General features: G+C 46.3%; 1 protein-coding gene across 2 annotated transcripts in view; it reads right to left on the reverse strand.

Moving 5' to 3' along the window:
* The window catches only part of LOC310697059 (ovostatin-like), a 52,855-nt gene that overhangs the window by 23,256 nt on the left and 9,900 nt on the right, over positions 1-19,699 (reverse strand). The window contains exons 8-18 of one of the 2 annotated variants that reach the window (XM_083483290.1): positions 18,417-18,528; positions 15,266-15,380; positions 15,029-15,138; positions 12,366-12,524; positions 10,413-10,631; positions 8,817-8,874; positions 7,071-7,228; positions 6,301-6,450; positions 4,555-4,722; positions 3,779-3,914; positions 2,041-2,158 (exon numbers count right to left, since the gene is read on the reverse strand). In XM_083483290.1, the coding sequence (XP_083339416.1) occupies positions 2,041-2,158; positions 3,779-3,914; positions 4,555-4,722; positions 6,301-6,450; positions 7,071-7,228; positions 8,817-8,874; positions 10,413-10,631; positions 12,366-12,524; positions 15,029-15,138; positions 15,266-15,380; positions 18,417-18,528 (1,503 nt within the window). Of the gene's footprint in view, positions 1-2,040; positions 2,159-3,778; positions 3,915-4,554; positions 4,723-6,300; positions 6,451-7,070; positions 7,229-8,816; positions 8,875-10,412; positions 10,632-12,365; positions 12,525-15,028; positions 15,139-15,265; positions 15,381-16,784; positions 16,906-18,416; positions 18,529-19,699 lie in introns of those variants that run through there. The other variant, XM_083483291.1, reaches the window with a different exon arrangement.

Genomic DNA, 19,699 nt, shown 5'->3' on the forward strand with positions numbered 1-19,699 from the left:
AAAAGGTATATATGGAAACACAGGCTTGACTATTTATATCCACATTACCGAGATGAAAAGCCTCGCCATGTTCTTATGGTGTTGGGTTAAGTTGAAATCCACATCACTTTAAAAAAATCACTCTGCCTACTGCAGCAGGCTACACTATATGTCCAGTGGATGCTCAGGTTGCGAATGTGATCCGTGTGGGAAGCACGTCCGCAACCCGCAGCGCCACGTCTGCGCATGTGCGGGTTGTGATCCGGTGCTTCTGCGCATATGCAAAGCGTGATTTAGCGCTTCTGCACATGCACCAAAACCTGGAAGTAACCTGGTCCGGTACGTCCGGGTTCGGCGCAGTGTGCAACCCCAAATCGCACAACCTGAAGCACCTGTAACCCGAGGTATGACTGTACTGTTCTTGCTAACCCGCTTCTGATAATTGGAGAAAGACAGGACCCTCAAAAACATATCCTGTTTTTGGATAGCAGAAGGGATGGGGGAAGAAACATGACCTTGCAAGGACTACGATAAGTCCAGAGTTACAGCAGATGCAAAAATCATTTGGTTGGCAGCACAGAAACTCTGTTAGTGGGGAGCAGCAAAGAGAATTGAGGGAACTGAGTATGTTTAGCCTGGTAAAGAGGAGACTGAGGAGAGATATGATAGCCATCTTCAAATAGCTAAGAGGCTGTCACATGGAGGATGGAGCAAGCTTGTTTTCTCCTGCTCTGGAGACTAGGACCCAAACCTATGGCTTCAAGTTACAAGGAAGGAGAGTCGGACTAAATATCAAGAAGAACTTTATGACAGTAAGAGCTGTTTGACAGTGGAATAGACTCCCACGGGAGATAGACTCTCCTTCCTTGAAGGTTTTTAAGCAGGTGTTGGGTGGTCATCTGCCATGCATGATTTTCTTGAGATTCCTGCATTTCAGGGAGTTGGACTAGATGACCCCTCAGGGTCTTTTCCACCTCTACAATTCTAGGATTCTATAAACAGAATCAAACCTGTGCAGAAATTGCCAGACAAGGCAATGAAAGGCCTTCTGTGGTTTGTATAACACAATCTTATTAGCAAGATTCAGAATATGCACTGAACCCAGGGAATGTCATTCCCAGCTAGAGCTGTTTCCAAGATTTTGGTAGATCTCAGGCAATGTACCCTCAGAACCACCCCTTTAACTTGAAAGAGGAATGACATGCAAGGAGGAGGGGGATCAGGAAGAGGGATTCTGTGGCCCACTAGATGTTGCTGGACTCCCAACTCCCATTAGCCTCACTCAGCATAGCCAATGTAGACCAGAAACATCTGGAGGGCCACAGATTAACCACCCCTGGGGTAGAACCAGGGGTGGTTGGATCTGCCAGTTTTGCTTCTCTCGGGTTTCCGTTTTCCCAATCTTAAATTCAGTTCCCCACATGCCTACATCATTTTGTTATTTTTAAAAAGTCTTTATGAAAATCCACCAGCATTTTGGTGCAAATTTCTCTTACACGCAGCTTTGTATGCAATCTTGCCAAATATATCATTTTTTGCAAAGCATATTTCCCCTAATTCTTACACATTCTTCTAAATAAAAAAATTCCTTAAAGTAGCACCTTAAAGACCAACTAAGTTAGTTCTTGGTATGAGCTTTCGTGTGCATGCACACTTCTTCAGATACAGTGTCTCTGAAGAAGTGTGCATGCACACGAAAGCTCATACCAAGAACTAACTTAGTTGGTCTTTAAGGTGCTACTTTAAGGAATTTTTTTATTTTGACTATGGCAGACCAACACGGCTACCTATCTGTAACATTCTTCTAAGTTACATTTACTGATACATGCATTTTTATACATGGGTGGAGAACTTCACTGCAAAATTTGGAGACATGCAAATTCTGAAGGATGACTTTGTTTTGATTTGCATATTGCTTCAGAAAGTGAGAATTAGCTATATTCACCTTTAAATGCAAAGTAAAACAATATCCTCCCTCCTCCCCAGGTAGAACAAACTGGGTGCTGGCCAACTCTGGATACTCATTGTTCTTTGCAAAATCTTTGGCCAGTGCCAACTCACCCAATACCAAACAGTTCCCAGATCCAAGTTTCAGGAAAGAACCTCCGAACAGTCTCAATAACTCTATCTCGAGATACGTCTCCTGAAGGAGGTGGTGGCGGTGGCGGTGGCGCAGATTCTAAAACAATAAGAAAGGATATCTGGACTCTTAGTTCTATGAATTTGCAGCGGTAAGTAGCAGGACGCAGGAGCAGCTACATTATCCCCTATGCAAAAAAATCTGTAGACATTAATCTTGCTTGGTCTGAGAAGGAGTTGTGCCTGTTTTGGACCATGCTCTGGCTTACTTCGATGACTATCCAGCTCCCCTGGGTCCCAGAAACCAACAACCTGGAGCCTAACCCTTCCTGTGGAATGACATCAGTTATATGGAGCAAGTGCTCAGCAAAATGCTCAGCAAAATGGCAGACGTGACATGGGGAAGGCGTCAGTTCCTGAAATAGAAGAGTGTGCTGGGCCCGGGGGTAACCCGAGTAACACGGTCCAGGTCCAGTCCCGAATCCAAGGGTTCTGTGAGGAGTCAGTCCGACAAGGCCAAAGAAGGACACGAGGCAGGAAACCAGGCAAGGTTAGGCACAGGATCACAGGCAGGTTCTGGCAAACAGCAACGTTGCTCCTGCAACCTGGGGTGGGGACCAGCAGCCTTTTATCTCTGTCAGGGTAACAGCCGGTCCTGATCCCCCAGTGACTCACCTCCCTGTCTCGCCCAAAGGCGAGCACTCCTCCCGCGAGTACTCAGGTCTCTCCTTCTCTCAGACCTCAGTCTCTGCAGCTTGGGAGATGTCGGTGGGTTACTAGACCCAGAGGCCGCCTCAGCCTCTCCTGACCCAGTTGGTAGTGGAGCAGCTATAAGTGATGGCCCAGCTGAAGGCAACGAGGTAATCCCCGCATCTGGAGCCAGGACAGGCTCAGGCCCCTGACTCGGCCCAGCTGGTGTTTGTGGCAGGGGAACCTGTGCAGACTGGGGCTCTTCAGAATCAGGCCCCAGACTGGGTTCAGATGCCACCTGGGGCAAAGGACTGAGACTCCTCTGGCTCCGAGTCCGAGCCCTAGTCCCAGGCCATCACAAAGAGAGAATGACACAGGGCTAACATTTCCAGCAGTATCTCCGTGTTTTTGATAACATGCAGGTTGGTCTTCATGCACACACAATGCATCATTTGATGCTGAAATTACTGAGCAATGGGCAGGCACTGCTGGCCACTACAATCACCTGGCTATCCAGGTTCAGGTCTGTATCCAAGAAAGCATTTCCCAAATGATAAGCTTGCTGCTCCAGGAGGAATGCAGTACTATCCCAGATAGGCTAAACATATAATCCAGGACTACCAGAACCCCAGGCAACTTGTCTGAAATAAACTTTGGCTGGTTCACTTTCATCCAGTCCAAAACTGCTGCCACATACAGATTCAGAACTTCCACTACCTCCATCTACATATGGTTGACACCAAACTCCAGGTGACATCGCCTAGCAACTTCATGCAGATGTGAAAAAGCCTGTGAGATGCAACAGGCTTCTGGCACAGGGCAGAACAGCAGTTCCCCATTGCTACCTTCTGGAACCTACTCACTAGGTAAGCCCAGAATAGTAAACCCCCCTCCCATCCCAAATAGGCATTCCAGAAGGAAACCATGCTGAATGGTAGCAAAAGCTGAGGAAAAGTCCAGGATATTCTGCAGTGCTACACTTCATTCTCCATCTAACTTTACGGGTTTGCACCATCCCCACCCTAATTACCTGCAAGGATAGGGCCAGATGTGGTTCTGGCAAAAAATTCAGATGACTCCTCAAAAGGCCGAAAAGGACCACGGCCACTGGAGCATATAACTGGTTGCCGAAGCCGGGAGTTGGTTACAAACTTTACACCCGTAGCCTGAATTTGAAAATAATAATAAATAGCTCAAGATTTTGCACACATTCCTCTTTTTCTTAATATTACTATCATCTCCATTATTTCTTTATTTAGATCATTTCTTCCTAGGCATAGAGGGATCTGTCAATTTCAGATTCTCTCTCTTTCTCATATTTCTAATCTTAAATTCTCCACATTTCTACATGATTGCAACTTTTGAAAAAAGATTTCTCATGAAAATTAATCAACATCTTAGTGCGAATTTTTCCTTATTTTATATGCCGTTTTTGCCTAATATAAACATATTTGCAAAACAGTTTACACCAGTTCTCCTCCTCGACCACATTCCAGCTCTACCCCACTTGATTCCTCTATAAATCAGCTGATTGACTCATATGGGTCTCCTCTGAGTCACCTGACACTTTGCCCACTTTGGAATGTAAAGCCTTTAATATTCCAAACTCCATTTCATTGACTGATTTGCAATTTGAAAGCTAGTTAGAAATATTCAAATCATACGTTTTTAGTTATGTACCAGTGGAATGTGGCTGAGAATCACTAAAAAAAAAAAAAAAACCCTCCAAAACACTATTGAGAATGGAGATGGTTAGACATTTCTTTTCTCTTAACTGCTCACAAAAGAACTATGTGCAAGTCTTACTCTTATTTCTTCATAGATATCTGGTCCATAGTTGAAGCTAGCAGGAACATAATACAAGCCATCATGAAATATGTTGTCTGGTGGAATGCAAGGCTCTTGGGGATCATCCTCTAGGTTGAGCCCATTGAAGTAGTAACCAAACATATCATAGCTAAGGAGACTGTAGACCTAAGAAGGAGAAACCAGTGCAGAAGTCTGTTATAAGAGAGCCAGTGTGGTGTAGTGGTTAAGAGCGGTAGTCACGTAATCTGGGGAACCGGGTTCGCGTCTCCGCTCCTCCACATGCAGCTGCTGGGTGACCTTGGGCCAGTCACACTTCTATGAAGTCTCTCAGCCCCACTCACCTCACAGAGTGTTTGTTGTGGGGGAGGAAGGGAAAGGAGAATGTTAGCCGCTTTGAGACTCCTGAAGGGGAGTGAAAGGCGGGATATCAAATCCAAACTCTTCTCTTCTTCTTCTTATAAACAGGGCTAAAAATGAAATGAAATTCTGGACACAGACACTGAAATTTTGTGTCACAAATGACTGAAATGTTCAGCCCGCACAGGGTGGGATTTGTGTTTGCCTTGGAAGATTCCATACTGTACAATCGTGGCTTCTAGTAGGGCTGCCAAAATGGCGGCTGAGTGGATTTTTGCTGAGTCAACAAAATATCCGGGAAAACCTATCCGGAAAACCTGGCCATATTTTTCTGGGGGGGGAGGGGGGAATTTCACTTTTGGGAATATGGCAACCCTAACTTTTAGTGTATCCCTTACAGAAGTGGCACATCAACAAAGCAGAGGTTTCTGTTATAAACATCTCTGCTGCCCTTGCAACCTCTCAGCCAACCCTTTGTCATCCTGGTTACCACTTAGGGTGGCAGGATGGGAGCAAGCAAAGGCTCATACTCAGAGCAGGACAAAACATGTCTCTCGACTAGGGCCCAAAAGCCCGAAAAATAGCCAAGTGGTGAGAAAGGTCTAGAAACGCCAGAGCTGGTGAATTTATCATGACTGAGTTTGGTCTTTCAAATTTCAGTGGCACCCTGTACAAGCCCCAAATTTGGTGTCCCCACCTCTCATATTCTGTTCTGGGTGTGCACTGCGTCATACTTGCAGTGCTCTACAGCGTCTCCTTCAACTCGGTGGCCAGCACAGGGGAACTGGTCATGCTGCCCTAAATCCACCTCTGGCCATGGTTGGAAAGGTGGCAGCATTCTTTACTGCGTCACTCAGTGTCAGGGACGTGGCTGAATCGAACGCCTGGGAAGAGTCTGGCTCTGGAGACGAAGGATTGCCAGTACAAAGGGAGCAAGAGTCTGACTCTGGAAGCGAGGGATTTCAGCCACAGACAGAGCAGGAGTGGGTTAGTTCATCCCCCCCTTCATCAAGAGTTCCCAGACATGGAAAGCTCACAGGCAGAGGGAGCGGAGGAGATAGATGTCATTGAGGGGGTTATCAGGCAACCGGGAGGTAGAACCAGAAGAGCTGAAAGGGTTAAAATGCAACGGAAATACAAAAGAGGAAGGACTGGACTTTGGCGCCCTTTGTGCTGTGACGGGGGCGGAGACTCAGAATGACCAACTCGTAGCTAAAAGCGGCAGGCTCAGAGCCATGCTCTGGATGTAAATTGTAAATAAACGTGGCATAAAACTGCCAGAGACTCATTAGTTCTTATTGGGGCTTGCTTGCCTGCCTGAGATCATTACACTCAGCATGCAAGATTCGGTGTGGGCACAAACAGGCAGGTGGCTTTTGCTCTTACACTTTCAGCTGACAATTCTGTCTCTGGCTTCAAGAGAAGAACGCTCTGGTCCACAGCTCGCAGAGCACAGTGGGAGTTGGCAGCAGCTTTGACATCGAGGCTGACATTTGAAGCTGGAAGAGCTTCCTTCACGGAGAACTGGAGGCTGACCTGAAATCAAGTAAAAAACATTTAAAGGATTAATTTCATGGGAAGGCCAACTGATTTCTTAGATGACCTTAATATAAAGCCTTCTTTCCATCTTAGACTCTTAGAAAGTCACAATACTTAGATTGAGACACCTGTTGTGACCTATTGTGTTACAGTGGGTTTGTTTCACTTATCAGTAGGGGCTTCCTGTATAGCTGAATAAGAAAATGAATTATGGAGTGGGGCACATTTATTTCATCTTCTAGCTGAACATGTCTTATGCTTGTTGGAACTGATGGCTAGTCCCCAGGCTATGAAACATCATCAGGGAGGGAGGCAAGCTGATGCTGAGGGGGATTGTTAGACAACCACTAAACACTTGTCCCCACAATCTGGTGTAAGCCATGCAACTTCCATACAATGAGAAAACTTCTGAAATTCCAGAAGACTAAAAAGAGACTAAAGCTTAACTCATCCAGCTTTTCAAGAGCTTTCCTAAGAGCAAATTGCCATGTTCCACACTATTAATGTCAGCATGCAACCCCAGAGTTGTCCGTGACTGGACCTAGCAGTCAGGGGTACTTTTACTTTTACCTGCATATTAAGTGTTTTGCAATTCTTACCTCATTGCATTATCTTACCTTATTGTGGAAGCACTTCTCTATCTCGAATCTGGCAGTATCAGCAACCACCTCCCTCTCAGGATGTAGAGTATAGACCAGCAGCGTGGCAACGGGAGCCATGTTTGCATCGACAGAAAGTGAGATGTAAAAGTGGCCTTTGGAAGCTGCCAAATCATCTGGATGGAGAACAATCAGAGACAAGCTGGGGTCATGAGCCTGAAACACGAGGCTCCTGGCAGAGGGCTTTGAGAGAAGATGATAAAGAGGCTTGCACACTTACAAAAGTTACACTGGCTCAACAGACTCAATCACCGTTCAGGATCATGGTATACAAATATAATAAATAACCAATGGGGCTTTTAAAAAAAGAATGTATGCGGTGGGGCAAGAATTTGACACATGAGCACATTTTGCAGGCAAAATCAAGGCAGACATTTCACCTACATTCTTCCTATACCCAGAGCTACGGCGGCTCATCCAGTTTTTCCGCCTGAGGCAAAATGGGAACGTGCTGTCCTTGCTGCCTCCCCTCTGCCACCCTCTACCAAAGCCTCACTTACCAGGGTCATGTGGCGGTGGATTCCAGTGAGGTCTCATGAGATCTCGCTAGAAGCCAGTGCCATTTCTGTTAGGCACCTGTGGGTGCGGTGCCCTGGGGGACTCCATCACCTGAGGCAGCTATCTCAGTCCGCCCCATGGGCGGGCTGGCCCTGACCCAGAGCCTCTAACACAGTGTTTCCCAACCGGTGTTCCGCGGCACACTACTGTGCCGTGAGACATTGGCTGGTGTGCCGTGGGAGGGAGGCGGGCGAGTCGGGCGGTGAGAGGCGGCGGCGGCGAGGATCCGCGTCGAGCCGGGGGCGGCTCCGCGGTGGTGGTGCCGAGCGGCGGGGCAGCGCGTGCAAAAGGGAGGAGCGCGAGACAGCGGAGGAGGAGGAGGCCGGCATGTCCGGGCAGCAGCAGCAACAACAGCAGCAGCAACTCCCGGCGACGGCTCCTCAAGCCCCGCCGCCGCCCCCTCCTCCGCCCGCTATCGCCGCCACCACCACAACAGCCGCCGCCGCCTCAGTTGCCGCCGTCCCTCAGTCCCTCGCTCTGCTGCCTCCTCCCACCCCCAAAGCTTGGAGGTTCCCCGGCAAGGGGGAGGGAAAAAACTTTCACTTTTGTGCGTCCCTCCCGGCGTGATGCTGCGCGCTGACGTCACGGGGCGGGGCTTTAATGGTGGTGTGCCGCGAGATTTTTTTCAGTAAACAGGTGTGCCGTTGCCCAAAAAAGTTTGGGAAACACTGCTCTAACATATGGTACCTCCCTCCAAGAAAACAAATCACCTTGGGGAAGAGAGATGGAGTAGTAGCCAGATGAGGTTTCAAAGGCTGGAGGGTCCCAGATTATTCCCAAGCAGGGGGAAACAAAGAAACTGCTGTTGTGGGTGTAATATGGTACCCCACTGAAGGGGAGTCTAATACCCTAAGGGTTTACTGTGGAACGAGGCAGCGAGTTTGCACCCCAGGAACAGTTTTTCCAAGATCAGCCCTATAGTGTAGTCCAATTTGGAAACCAATGAAGAAAAGTTCTCAACGTTTTGGGCATATTGGAACTGAATTCTTGCCAACAACAGCTAAGAGCAGAGTGAGGGGCAACAATAGCTGTGAACAGGTACAAGAAAACACACACAACAGTTTACAGACCCTTTCGTACCCTTCAAAATGGCCGTTTTCATGAGGAAAACCAAACACCACTAAATTTTGGCACAGCACTACTTACCACGACTGAGGGTGACAACGTTTCTGCCTGAGTTTATAATTTTGTTCTTCACCAGTACCTGTGTACACCAAGAGGGAAATAAACAATAGGCAGTGTAACTCAAGGGCATGGGAGAAGTATGGTTCAAAAAAATCACCTCACAGCAGAATCTCAATTATGAATACAAGTTTGGAAGCCCTTTGATATTTTGAAATGTATCAAAACTAATTTTTCTCTCTCCTGTTCAGTGAATCCTTATTCACCTTGTACAAAATATATTAATGATCGTGCGCACACACAATCCTGCAATGTTTACCGTGCAAAAGTTGCCACCTGTCTTCATGTCACTCAGTAACTATGGCCCATAGTGGCAGTGGTTCTTATCCTTTTGAGCAAGGGAATCAACTGTTTTGAGCTCAGCACACTCAGTGTTTTATCAGTGCATACCTGTAACCTGGCTAGGGGGTGGGGTGGGGCATATATAAACTGATTTATATTAAGAGATATGAGAAAAATTAGGAAAACTTCTAAATTCATTCCAGCTTTGGAGCATTTGGCAGTAAACCTGCATTCAGAATGAATTTCACCGTTTCCCTAGTTTTTAAAATGTCTTTTTATATAAAAAAAGGAAATGTTAACCATGCACGATCATCTCCTAGTTAAATCAGAATTCAGGAAGAGTGCAGAGAAAAACCAATGATACAGAATGGGAGCAATCTACTAATCCGGCTTTGCCGCAGCTGAACCCAGCTGGGAGTGACGTGGTGGCTTGGATGCCGGCAGGCTCTATGCTGCCCCAAAAGGTCTGCCAGCCGCCTCCCCCTCAGCTGTAGGGTGGCTGAGTGGGAGGAGGCAGGCAGATTCCTCAGAGGCCCAGTGGAGCGTCCTGCCCTGGCTAGCCCCGCCCCCTAGGTGACTGGCCCCGCCCCTGGGTGCAGGGCATTTGCGCTGCCCCAGGTGCCTGATTGGCTTGCTCCGCCGCTGGCTCTGCATTGGCTCAAATGCTTTGGGAACACATTTTTGCCACAGAATAGTTTACAATAATCATTCTTGAAAAAAAAATCTTTGAAACAAGTCAGGTAGCTTAATACAGTGGTGCCTCGCAAGACGAAAAGAATCCGTTCTGTGATTCTCTTCGCCTAGCAGTTTTTTCGTCTTGCGAAGCAAGCCCATTGAAGGATTAGCGGATTAGCGCTATTAGCGCTATTAGTGCTATTAGCGGCTTTTAGCAGCTTATCTGCTGATCAGATCAGCTGATAAGCGGCTTAGCGGCTTAGCGGCTTAGCAAAAGGGGGGGGGGGAAACCAGCAGGAACTCGCAAGACATTGTTGTCTTGCGAAGCAAGCCCATAGGAAATTCGTTTTGTGAAGCACCTCCAAAGCGGAAAACTCTTTCGTCTAGCAAGTTTTCCGTCTTGCGAGGCATTCGTCTTGCGGGGCACCACTGTAAAAATTCCTTCTCGACATCTGTTTGAGGGTCATGTACCTCCTTTTGTATTTTGGTGGGGCCTTCTGTTTGTTTGATCTTCTTTCTTTTTTTTGCAGGCATATGACCTCCCACCCCCAATAAATACTTCCATGTCAAATAAAGAAAACCGAGCAGCTCTTTGATACTTACAAAGAAATAGAAGGTTGCAGTGTTCTGTCCTTTTATAGTCAGGCTGTAGGAGACTTTGATTCTGCTGACCTGGTCACAAGGCAACTCTCCTGGCACCTGGTGTATCTTCACAAAACTATCTGTTCTGGAGTAGAAGCGCTGGACTGAATGATAGGCCTCTGGATAGTAGGGTAATAACCAGCCATCGCTGTTGCAATTTTCATTGGGTTTATATATTAGCTGTAGGCAACGGGGAAGGGAGGGCAGAGAGGAGGAAGATGTAGAAATCAGGACGTCACATTATTTCTCTATGGAAAATTGGACAAGTCAGGGTCATTGGAAGCCTTCGGATTACAATAGGCATAGGCAAATTCGGCCCACCTGGTGTTTTGGGACTACAACTCCCATCATCTCTTGCTAACAGGACCAGTGGTCAGGGATGATGGGAGTTGTAGTCCCAAAACATCTGGAGGGCCAAGTTTGCCTATGCCTGGATTACAAACTGCAAATAGGGACATACAGCTTTAGTGACTGATTTGTTCTTTTTTTTAAAATTGAATTTATATACTGCCCTATACCCAGGGGTCTCAGGGCAGTTCACAGAATAAAATCAAGATATAAAACCACAAAATACATAATAAAAATAAAAACAACAACCCAATAGGCCCCCCCCCAAACCACATTTTAAAGGGCATGGGATGTAAATCAGATCAACCAAAGGCCTGATTAAAAAGGAATGTTTTTGCCTGGTGCCTAAAGGTGTACAGTGGTACCTCTGGTTACAAACTTAATTCGTTCCGGAGGTCCGTTCTTAACCTGAAACCGTTCTTAGCCTGAGGTATCACTTTAGCTAATGGGGCCTCCTGACGCCGCTCGATTTCTGTTCTCATCCTGAGATAAAGTTCTTACCCGAGGTAGTACTTCCAGGTTAGCGGAGTCTGTAACCAAATGTGTTTGTAACCCGAGGTACCACTGTATAATGAAAGCGCCAGGCAAACTTCCCTGGGGAGAGTATTCCACAGATGGGGAGCTACTGTAGAGAAGGCCCATTCTCGTGTTGCCACTCTCCGGACCTTTTGAGGAGAAGGCACATGAAGAAGAGCCTCAGAAGATTATCTCAGGGTTCAGGTAGGTTCATATGGAAAGAGGTGGTCCTTGAGGTATTGCAGTCCTGAGCCATTTAAGGCTTTATAGCTCAAAATCAGCACTTGGAATTGGACCTGGAAACTAATTGGTAGCCAGTGCAGTTGGACCAGGATCGGTGTAATATGCTCAAACCGTCTTGCTCCGGTGAGCAACCTGGCTGCTGAATTCTGCACTAGCTGAAGTTTCCAAATCGTCTTCAGAGGCAGCCCTGCGTATAACGCATTGCAGTAATCTAACCTAGAGGTTGCCAGAGCATAGACAACAGTAGTTAGGCTATCCCTGTCTGGATAGGGGCGTAGCTGGGCCACCAGCCAAAGCTGATGGAAGGCACTCGGAGGTTACTGAGGCCACCTGAGCCTCAAGCGACAACAAAGGATTCAGGAGTACCCCCCAACTATTACTGGAGATACCGTATTTTTCTGTGTATAAGACAATGCTTTTTGGTGGCGGCTAGCGGGCAGACAATTGATGGCTACGGTGAGGTGTGCGATCGGCAATGGCTGTGGCAAGTGATCGGCAGTGGCAGGCAGGCAGGTAAGCGATTGGCAGAAGTGACCTCCCCTACCCCCCCCCAAAAAAAGCTAAACAACTTGATTTCTTAATTTTGGGTTAAAAAAAATAGGGGTCATCTTATACATGGGGGCGTCTTATACACGGAAAAATACGGTAGTTATTTAAAGGAGACAGTTCCCTAGTCCTGGACTTGGGTACTAGCTACCTATTACATGCAAACATGTGCAACACAGCACTGGCACCTTTAAGAAAAGAGAAAGGCGAAGAGGTGTTTGGAGAAGTGTGAAATAGCCCTGGCTTCTGTTGGTCACTTACTCTGAGAGAGATATCTGAACTAAAGAACGTTGAGGTATCAATACAAAACTCAGCGGTGCCGTTTCCATCGGTGCTGTAGTTGCCCACATTTTTGTTGTCGACATGTAGTTGGACAATCTCATTTCCAAGGGGAGAGTCATCAACATCAACCAGTTTTATCTGAGGGAGAAGGAAAACCCCAGAGGCATCAGTAGCTCATCTCTGACTCAGCAATGCTCTCCAAACCCAAGGCTTTATCTTGCAGAGTGATCCTGAACCCTAGCTAAGGAGCAGTGGTGTGAAGCGACCACCACATCTGAAGGCCTGTCACCTTGCAGAAGTCGGGTGACATTTAAAATTGGACCCCTTGAGAAATCAGAGGGACTTTGGATCCAGTGGATCCAAAGCCAATGGCAGCCTGCTTCCAAACACAATATTTTGGAAGGAATAATAATAATAATAATAATAATAATAATAATAATAATAATAATAATAATTTATTTATTTATACCCCGCCCATCTGGCTGGGTTTCCCCAGCCACTCTGGGCGGCTTCCAACTGAATATGAAAAACAGTACAGCATCAGACATTAAAAACTTCCCTAAAGAGGGCTGCCTTCAGTTGTCTTTTAAAAGTAAAGTAGTTGTTTATTGCTTTGACATCTGCTGGGAGGATGTTCCACAGGGCAGGCGCCACTACCGAGAAGGCCCTCTGCCTGGTTCCCTGTACCCTTACTTCTCGCAATGAGGGAACCGCCAGAAGGCCCTCAGAGCTGGACCTCAGTGTCTGGGCTGAATGATGGGGGTGGAGACGCTCCTCCAGGTATACAGGACCGAGGCCGTTTAGGGATTTAAAGGTCAGCACCAACACTTTGAATTGTGCTTGCAAACGTACTGGGAGCCAATGCAGATCTCTCAGAACCAGTGTTATGTGGTCCTGGCAGCCACTCCCAGTCACTAGTCTAGCTGCCGCATTCTGGATTAATTGCAGTTTCCGGGTCACCTTCAAAGGTAGCCCCACGTAGAACGCATTGCAGTAGTCCAAGCAGGAGATAACTAGAGCATGCACCACTCTGGTAAGACAGTCTGCGGGCAGGTAGGGTCTTAGCCTGTGTACCAGGTGGAGCTGGTAGACAGCTGCCCTGGACACAGAATTAACCTGTGCCTCCATGGACAGCTGTGAGTCCAAAATGACTCCTAGGCTGCACACCTGGTCCTTCAGGGGCACAGTTACCCCATTCAGGACCAGGGAATCCCCCACACCCGCCCGCCCCCTGTCCCCCCAAAACAGTACTTCTGTCTTGTCAGGATTCAACCTCAATCTGTTAGCCGCCATCCATCCTCCAACAGCCTCCAGGCACTCACACAGGACCTTCACGGCCTTCACTGGTACTGATTTAAAGGAGAGGTAGAGCTGGGTGTCATCTGCATACTGATGAACACCCAGCCCAAACCCCCTGATGATCTCTCCCAGGAGCAGCAGGGGTCTCTATAGAAGCGGACATTTCACTGCCTACCCACCCACCAATCAAGCAGCAAAGATCGGGGAATTAGGACTGCACTGTTTATTTTTGTTTCCCCAACATTTCTCATGGGTTTCACACGAGGAAGAACCTTCATGTTAATGTTGATAATTACAGAGTAAATTTCAAGTTTTCAGAGTGCACCACATACTGAGATGGGACTTGAACTGAAGATTTTCCAGCTTGCTCATATTCCTAGTATTCTACAAGAGCTCTCAGTTTCACGGTTTGCTTAGGAAAAAACAATAAATCCTTATTCCCTCTCTGTTGAAGGGGATGTGGGAATCTCGAATCTTATTTCCATGCTTGGTGGGAATGTAAAACTCGTTCATACGTTCTGGACCAGGGTCTTTGATATTATTTTTATAATCATTAAATAACCTCTCTCGCGAAATCCAGATTTAGCCCTGCTTTCGTTAAACATAGATTCTAGCCTCACTATTTGACATAAAGATTTGTGGGGTTTTTTCCTATTGGTGGCCACACATTTGGCGATAGCATATTTTTTGGAAATCTCAGGCTGAGTTACCCCTTGAGGTTCAACAACATTTGGGATGTGGCTATCACAGAGTGACTAGCAAGGCTTAGAAGGGTAGTAAAACTACCTCAGTTGAATTCTGGTCTTCTTTCTTTTCATATGTAAAGGAAGAAGATAACAATTGCCTCCCACCAACTTCTCAAATTTGTCTGTGGATTATGTCTTAAGAATATGCTTGAAATGACACTACATACTCAATTTAATTTTTCTGTAGATATTGTATTGCATAACTAGACTTGTACCCAGATGTTGTTTTCAACAGTTTTATTATTTTGGAAAACAAAAAATTCATAGTAAAAAGAAGCTCTCAGATTCACTTCAGATTTCATGAAATCTAGGGACAACCTGGGGATCTATAGGACAGTCATAATGTTTGTTACTAGTACAACTGGCTTTCCTCAGAGTTTATTAGATATTTCCCCTGTGCAGATCTTTTTATGTCCCACCCTGCATTTACTTAAAACTTCCCTTCAGCAGAAATTTCAGTGACAAATGTGGTTTTGTTTCTCAGTTAGAAAGGCATTCCTTCAGTTTTGCTGTTTCACTCCTAAAGGAGATGAAATTTAGTCACTCATCTCTAGATATAGGCATTTAGGCTGCGTCATACTCAGCTTCTCATTTTACCTGACCACAATAGGGGATCCCCCTTTTATAGTCCCGGTCCATATTCTGAAATGTCACAGTCCCCAGTATCCGAGAAACTGAAATGTAGGCTGAACGTTCACTCCGAATCCCTGTGCGAGAGTCCAAGAACAAACATAATTAGCTGACTAATATGAAATAAACTATCCAAAATAGTTTCATGCCTGCTGTTTATTTATTTTCCCAGCAGTCTCTTTTTGATTACGTGGAAGGGGTTACCTGTTCCTTTCTCAGTGACGATGGCTTTCACATCTAGGTTCATCCAGTACCCTGAACGATTAAGCTCAAAAGTCTTGGAACTGAAGACATGGGCAAGGCAGCCATCTTTGCCCAGCTGAAAAAGAGGAGGGGTAAGGATTAAAATTAATTGGTGTTGCTGAGGAGGATTAAAGAACCTTTTATTGAGGGTGAAAGAGGAGAGTGCAAAGTATGGTCTGAAGCTCAACATCAAAAAAACGAAGATCATGGCCACTGGTCCCATCACCTCCTGGCAAATAGAAGGGGAAGAAATGGAGGCAGTGAGAGATTTTACTTTCTTGGGCTCCATGATTACTGCAGATGGTGACAGCAGCCACGAAATTAAAAGACGCCTGCTTCTGGGGAGAAAAGCAATGACAAACCTAGACAGCATCTTAAAAAGTAGAGACATCACCTTGCCAACAAAGGTCCGTATAGTAAAAGCTATGGTTTTCCCAGTAGTGATGTATGGAAGTGAAAGCTGGACCATAAAGAAGGCTGATCGCCGAAGAATTGATGCTTTTGAATTATAGTGCTGGAGGAGACTCTTGAGAGTCCCATGGACTGTAAGAAGATCAAACCTCTCCATTCTGAAGGAAATCAGCCCTGAGTGCTCACTGGAAGGACAGATCCTGAAGCACAGGCTCCAATACTTTGGCCACCTCATGAGAAGAGAAGACTCCCTGGAAAAGACCCTGATGTTGGGACAGATTGAGGGCACAAGGAGAAGGGGATGACAGAGGACGAGATGGTTGGACAGTGTTCTCAAAGCTACCAGCATGAGTTTGACCAAACTGCAGGAGGCAATGGAAGACAGGAGTGCCTGGCGTGCTCTGGTCCAGGGGGTCACGAAGAGTCGGACACGACTAAACAACTAAACAACAACAACAAATCTGACCCAGTGCCATTGATGACAATAGAAACAGCTTCCAAGAAGCCACTGTGTTTTAATGCATGCCAGATGTCTGAATATGATTCAGGGTGCCCACCTACTTAGGTTGATATTCGCTATTGATCTCATGGAGCCATGCCCAGTCCTTGCAGCATCCCTAAGAGAGCTGAGTTTGAAGGCAACATGTTGCCCCTCCATTTCCTGTGGACCAGCTCCAAGTATTGTTTCCCATGTGTGCTTTTGCTTAAATTATCCAATATCCATTTGGAAGATTTTGGCAGGAGTGGCTATAGCCCTGTTCACACAGCTATAGCCCTGCTAGAACTGCTTCCATGCCTTCAATGGAAGATCTGAAAAGTGCCCATGGACAGTTTCAAAGGCCCTGCAGACATGATTCAATTCTCTCGCCCATGTTCAGTTGGCTCATTGAGAAAATTTGACTGCATGCCCTATCCTTTGCTCCTAAGTTCCTCAAGCCAAGGCAGCCCTAAAAAAAGCATCTTCCTCTTCATGTAGTATCCAATGTATGCTGGAAATTGCTTCTGGAAGCCCACCATTAATAAATTAGAGAAGTTTCAGAGGTCTTTAAATCAATGCAAGCCAACTTTCCTTATCTTTGCAGCTTTCTCTCCCAGATTTCTTTCCCTTCTGAGATTCCACTGGGCTGCTCCTTCCTACAACCCTCATGCCCATGTCTGGCCCTTTGGCCTCCTGACATCTCAGACATGTATTCTCATAGGTCCCTAATTGTTCTGTCACAGCATCTCTTGATCCTACTGTCTGCCCTTATCTCCTCTCCGGGATTCTGGGGAAGCTCAGCCAATAACAGCTTTCAGGCCATTAGAGTGCTTTAACCAATACTGCCTATACCCAATTACTGCCTGTACCCAATACTGCCTATAACCAAAGAAGCCTATACCCAATAAGCTTCAGACTGAACTTGGTGACTTATGACACCATTACTCCACAAGGAAGAATACAGTAGGAAAATGATCCCACTCCACAAATCCCCAGTCTACTGGTTTCCATGGCCCTGGCTTTGTGCTGTGACCCAGATACTTATTCATATAGGAAGGAACTCAAAATTCCTGGGGCTCTGTAGACCAATGAGGTGAGCTGTAGTTAATTCTAGAATGCAGCAATAAATGAAAAGCAAAAATGAGCACCAAGCAATGGCTCCTTATTCTTATGTCCCCGAATGCCCCCAGTTTTATGAACCATTTTTGTTTTGTTCAGATTTGTAGAGGCAATGTTAGAGCTGACATCCGACAGACTGGAAAAGGGGGGAGGCTAGCTCAGTTGATTAATGTGGTGCAGGGGCATACGAAGTGGGGGGCGGAGGGGACGGTCCAAAACAGGTGCCACTCTGGGGGTGTGTGACAAGATGGCCCCGCCTCCCCCCAGCTGTAGAGTGGCCAAGGGCACGCACAGTCAGTATGGATGCCACATGTGTGCACTCCATACAGGATGTCACACATGCGCAGTCTGTATGGGATGCCGCACATGTGCAATCCATACAGGATGCTGCTCGCATGGCAGCCCATACGGATGCTCATATGGAAGGCGTGTGCACGGCAGCCCATATGGAGTGCGCATGTGCGGCAGCCCATACAGACGCCATGTAAGTGGCGCTCATATTGACTGTGTGCGCCCTCGGCCGCTCTACAGCTGGGGGGAGGCAGGGGCCATCTTGTCACCCCCGAGTGGCACCCCGTACGAGATGCCACACATGCGCACTTTGTATGGTCATTGTGGGTGCGCCACCAGGCGGTTCACCCCGCCCCTCAGCATCCCACCTTGGGTGTCAGAGAGGGTTCCTCCGCCACTGGTGTGGTGCTGATAATGCCAAGATTGTGGGCTTGAATTCTGCATGGGACAGATGCATATTCCTGCACTGCAGGGGGTTGGACTAGATGGCCCTTGTGGTCCCCTTACAACTCTACAATTCTGTGATTCTCTATGATCTGTCTCCTGGCAGCAAGTCTGTACACAGCTCCATCCCTATCCATTACATGAGGGCAGGATAAGTGCTGTGGATATTACACTGGGCTGAGGTCTGCGGCGTATAATTCAAAGGATTGGACGATGCAGCACTTTTGACTTCATTGCAAACTGGACTGCATCATTATTTGTGGAATAAATTTTTCTGACTGTGCAAAAAGGCCTAATGGGAAAGGAAAACAGGAGAAGACAATGGAGGGAGGAGAAGGACAGAAAATGATAAGGAACTATGTATCTTACTTCTTTATTAACAGATTCACAGACAGGGTCCCTCTTGCAGGTTCCATAAAAATTGAGATTTCTGCACACACTGAGCTGAGCTTTCCCCTCAACTGGCTGCCCATACGTATACCTAGAAGGGAAAGAAGCATACAGTATTTGAGAATAGATGGCCTAGACGTAAGAGCTAGAAATACAGAAAGGACTACAGATTCAGAGATGCACTGGAAATGTGTTTCCTCTGATAAATGCACCTGATGAGTTTTGCATTCAGCCTCAGCAAATGTCAGCTGCCTTTGCATGCTGACATAAATTTTTTAGGCATCAGCCGATTCCTTACATAACCTTCCTTAAAGTGGTGGCTGTTAACATTTTGACTTGGTGGGGCTGCAATTTGTAACTGTGCCGTTTTCATCGCAATATGACCTGTGCATCATTTATTTATGAAAGGGTGCCATTACTCATGTGCAGAGTACCATTGTCTCTTCCTCGCTGAAAAAGCATCAATTATTCTCTGCACATCTATGGACACAGGAAGACTTTCCATGTAAGGGGGGGGGGGAGTATGATTTTCAGACAAGATTGACTCCAAACTGCATACAGTGGTGCCTCGCAAGACGAAATTAATCAGTTCCGCGAGTTTTGTCGTCTTGCGATTTTTTTCGTCTTGCGAAGCACGGTGTCGGGAAAGTTTTGGAAAAGCTTCAAAAATCACCAAAGTCTTTAAAAACCTCAAAAAAGGCTACCACACCGCGTTCTATGAGTTGCTCCTCGAAGTCAAGTCGCAACTGTATTAACGGTGTTAAGAAAAAGGAAACAAACTTGCAAGACGTTTCCGTCTTGCGAAGCAAGCCCATAGGGAAAATCGTCTTGCGAAGCAGCTCAAAAAACAAAAAACCCTTTCGTCTAGCGAGTTTTTTGTCTTGCGAGGCATTCGTCTTGCGAGGTACCACTGTATTTAGAACTTAAGCCATACCACGACATAAGTTTTTGAATTCATGCACTGTTTATACCTACACATCAATCACTAAAAAATTAACGCAAATACTTTTAGAATGCGAAGGAGAAGGGCTTCCTGTCGCATGTGTTTTCTCTCCACCACAAAATTTATTTAACTATTCAATTAACCCAAAACATCTTTTTCTCTAAATGGAGAAAACAATGGAAGCAGAAGGTGGGATACTGAGTTTGCACATACCCCTTCAATATATATATAAAATATTATTTATATGCTGCCCACTCTGGGCGGCTTCCAACAGAATATTAAAAACACGATAAAACATCAAACATTAAAAACTTTTCTA

This window comes from Podarcis liolepis (genome assembly GCF_965112155.1).
Source record: "Podarcis liolepis genome assembly, chromosome: 17".
In the NCBI taxonomy this organism is placed as follows: Eukaryota; Metazoa; Chordata; class Lepidosauria; order Squamata; family Lacertidae; genus Podarcis; species Podarcis liolepis.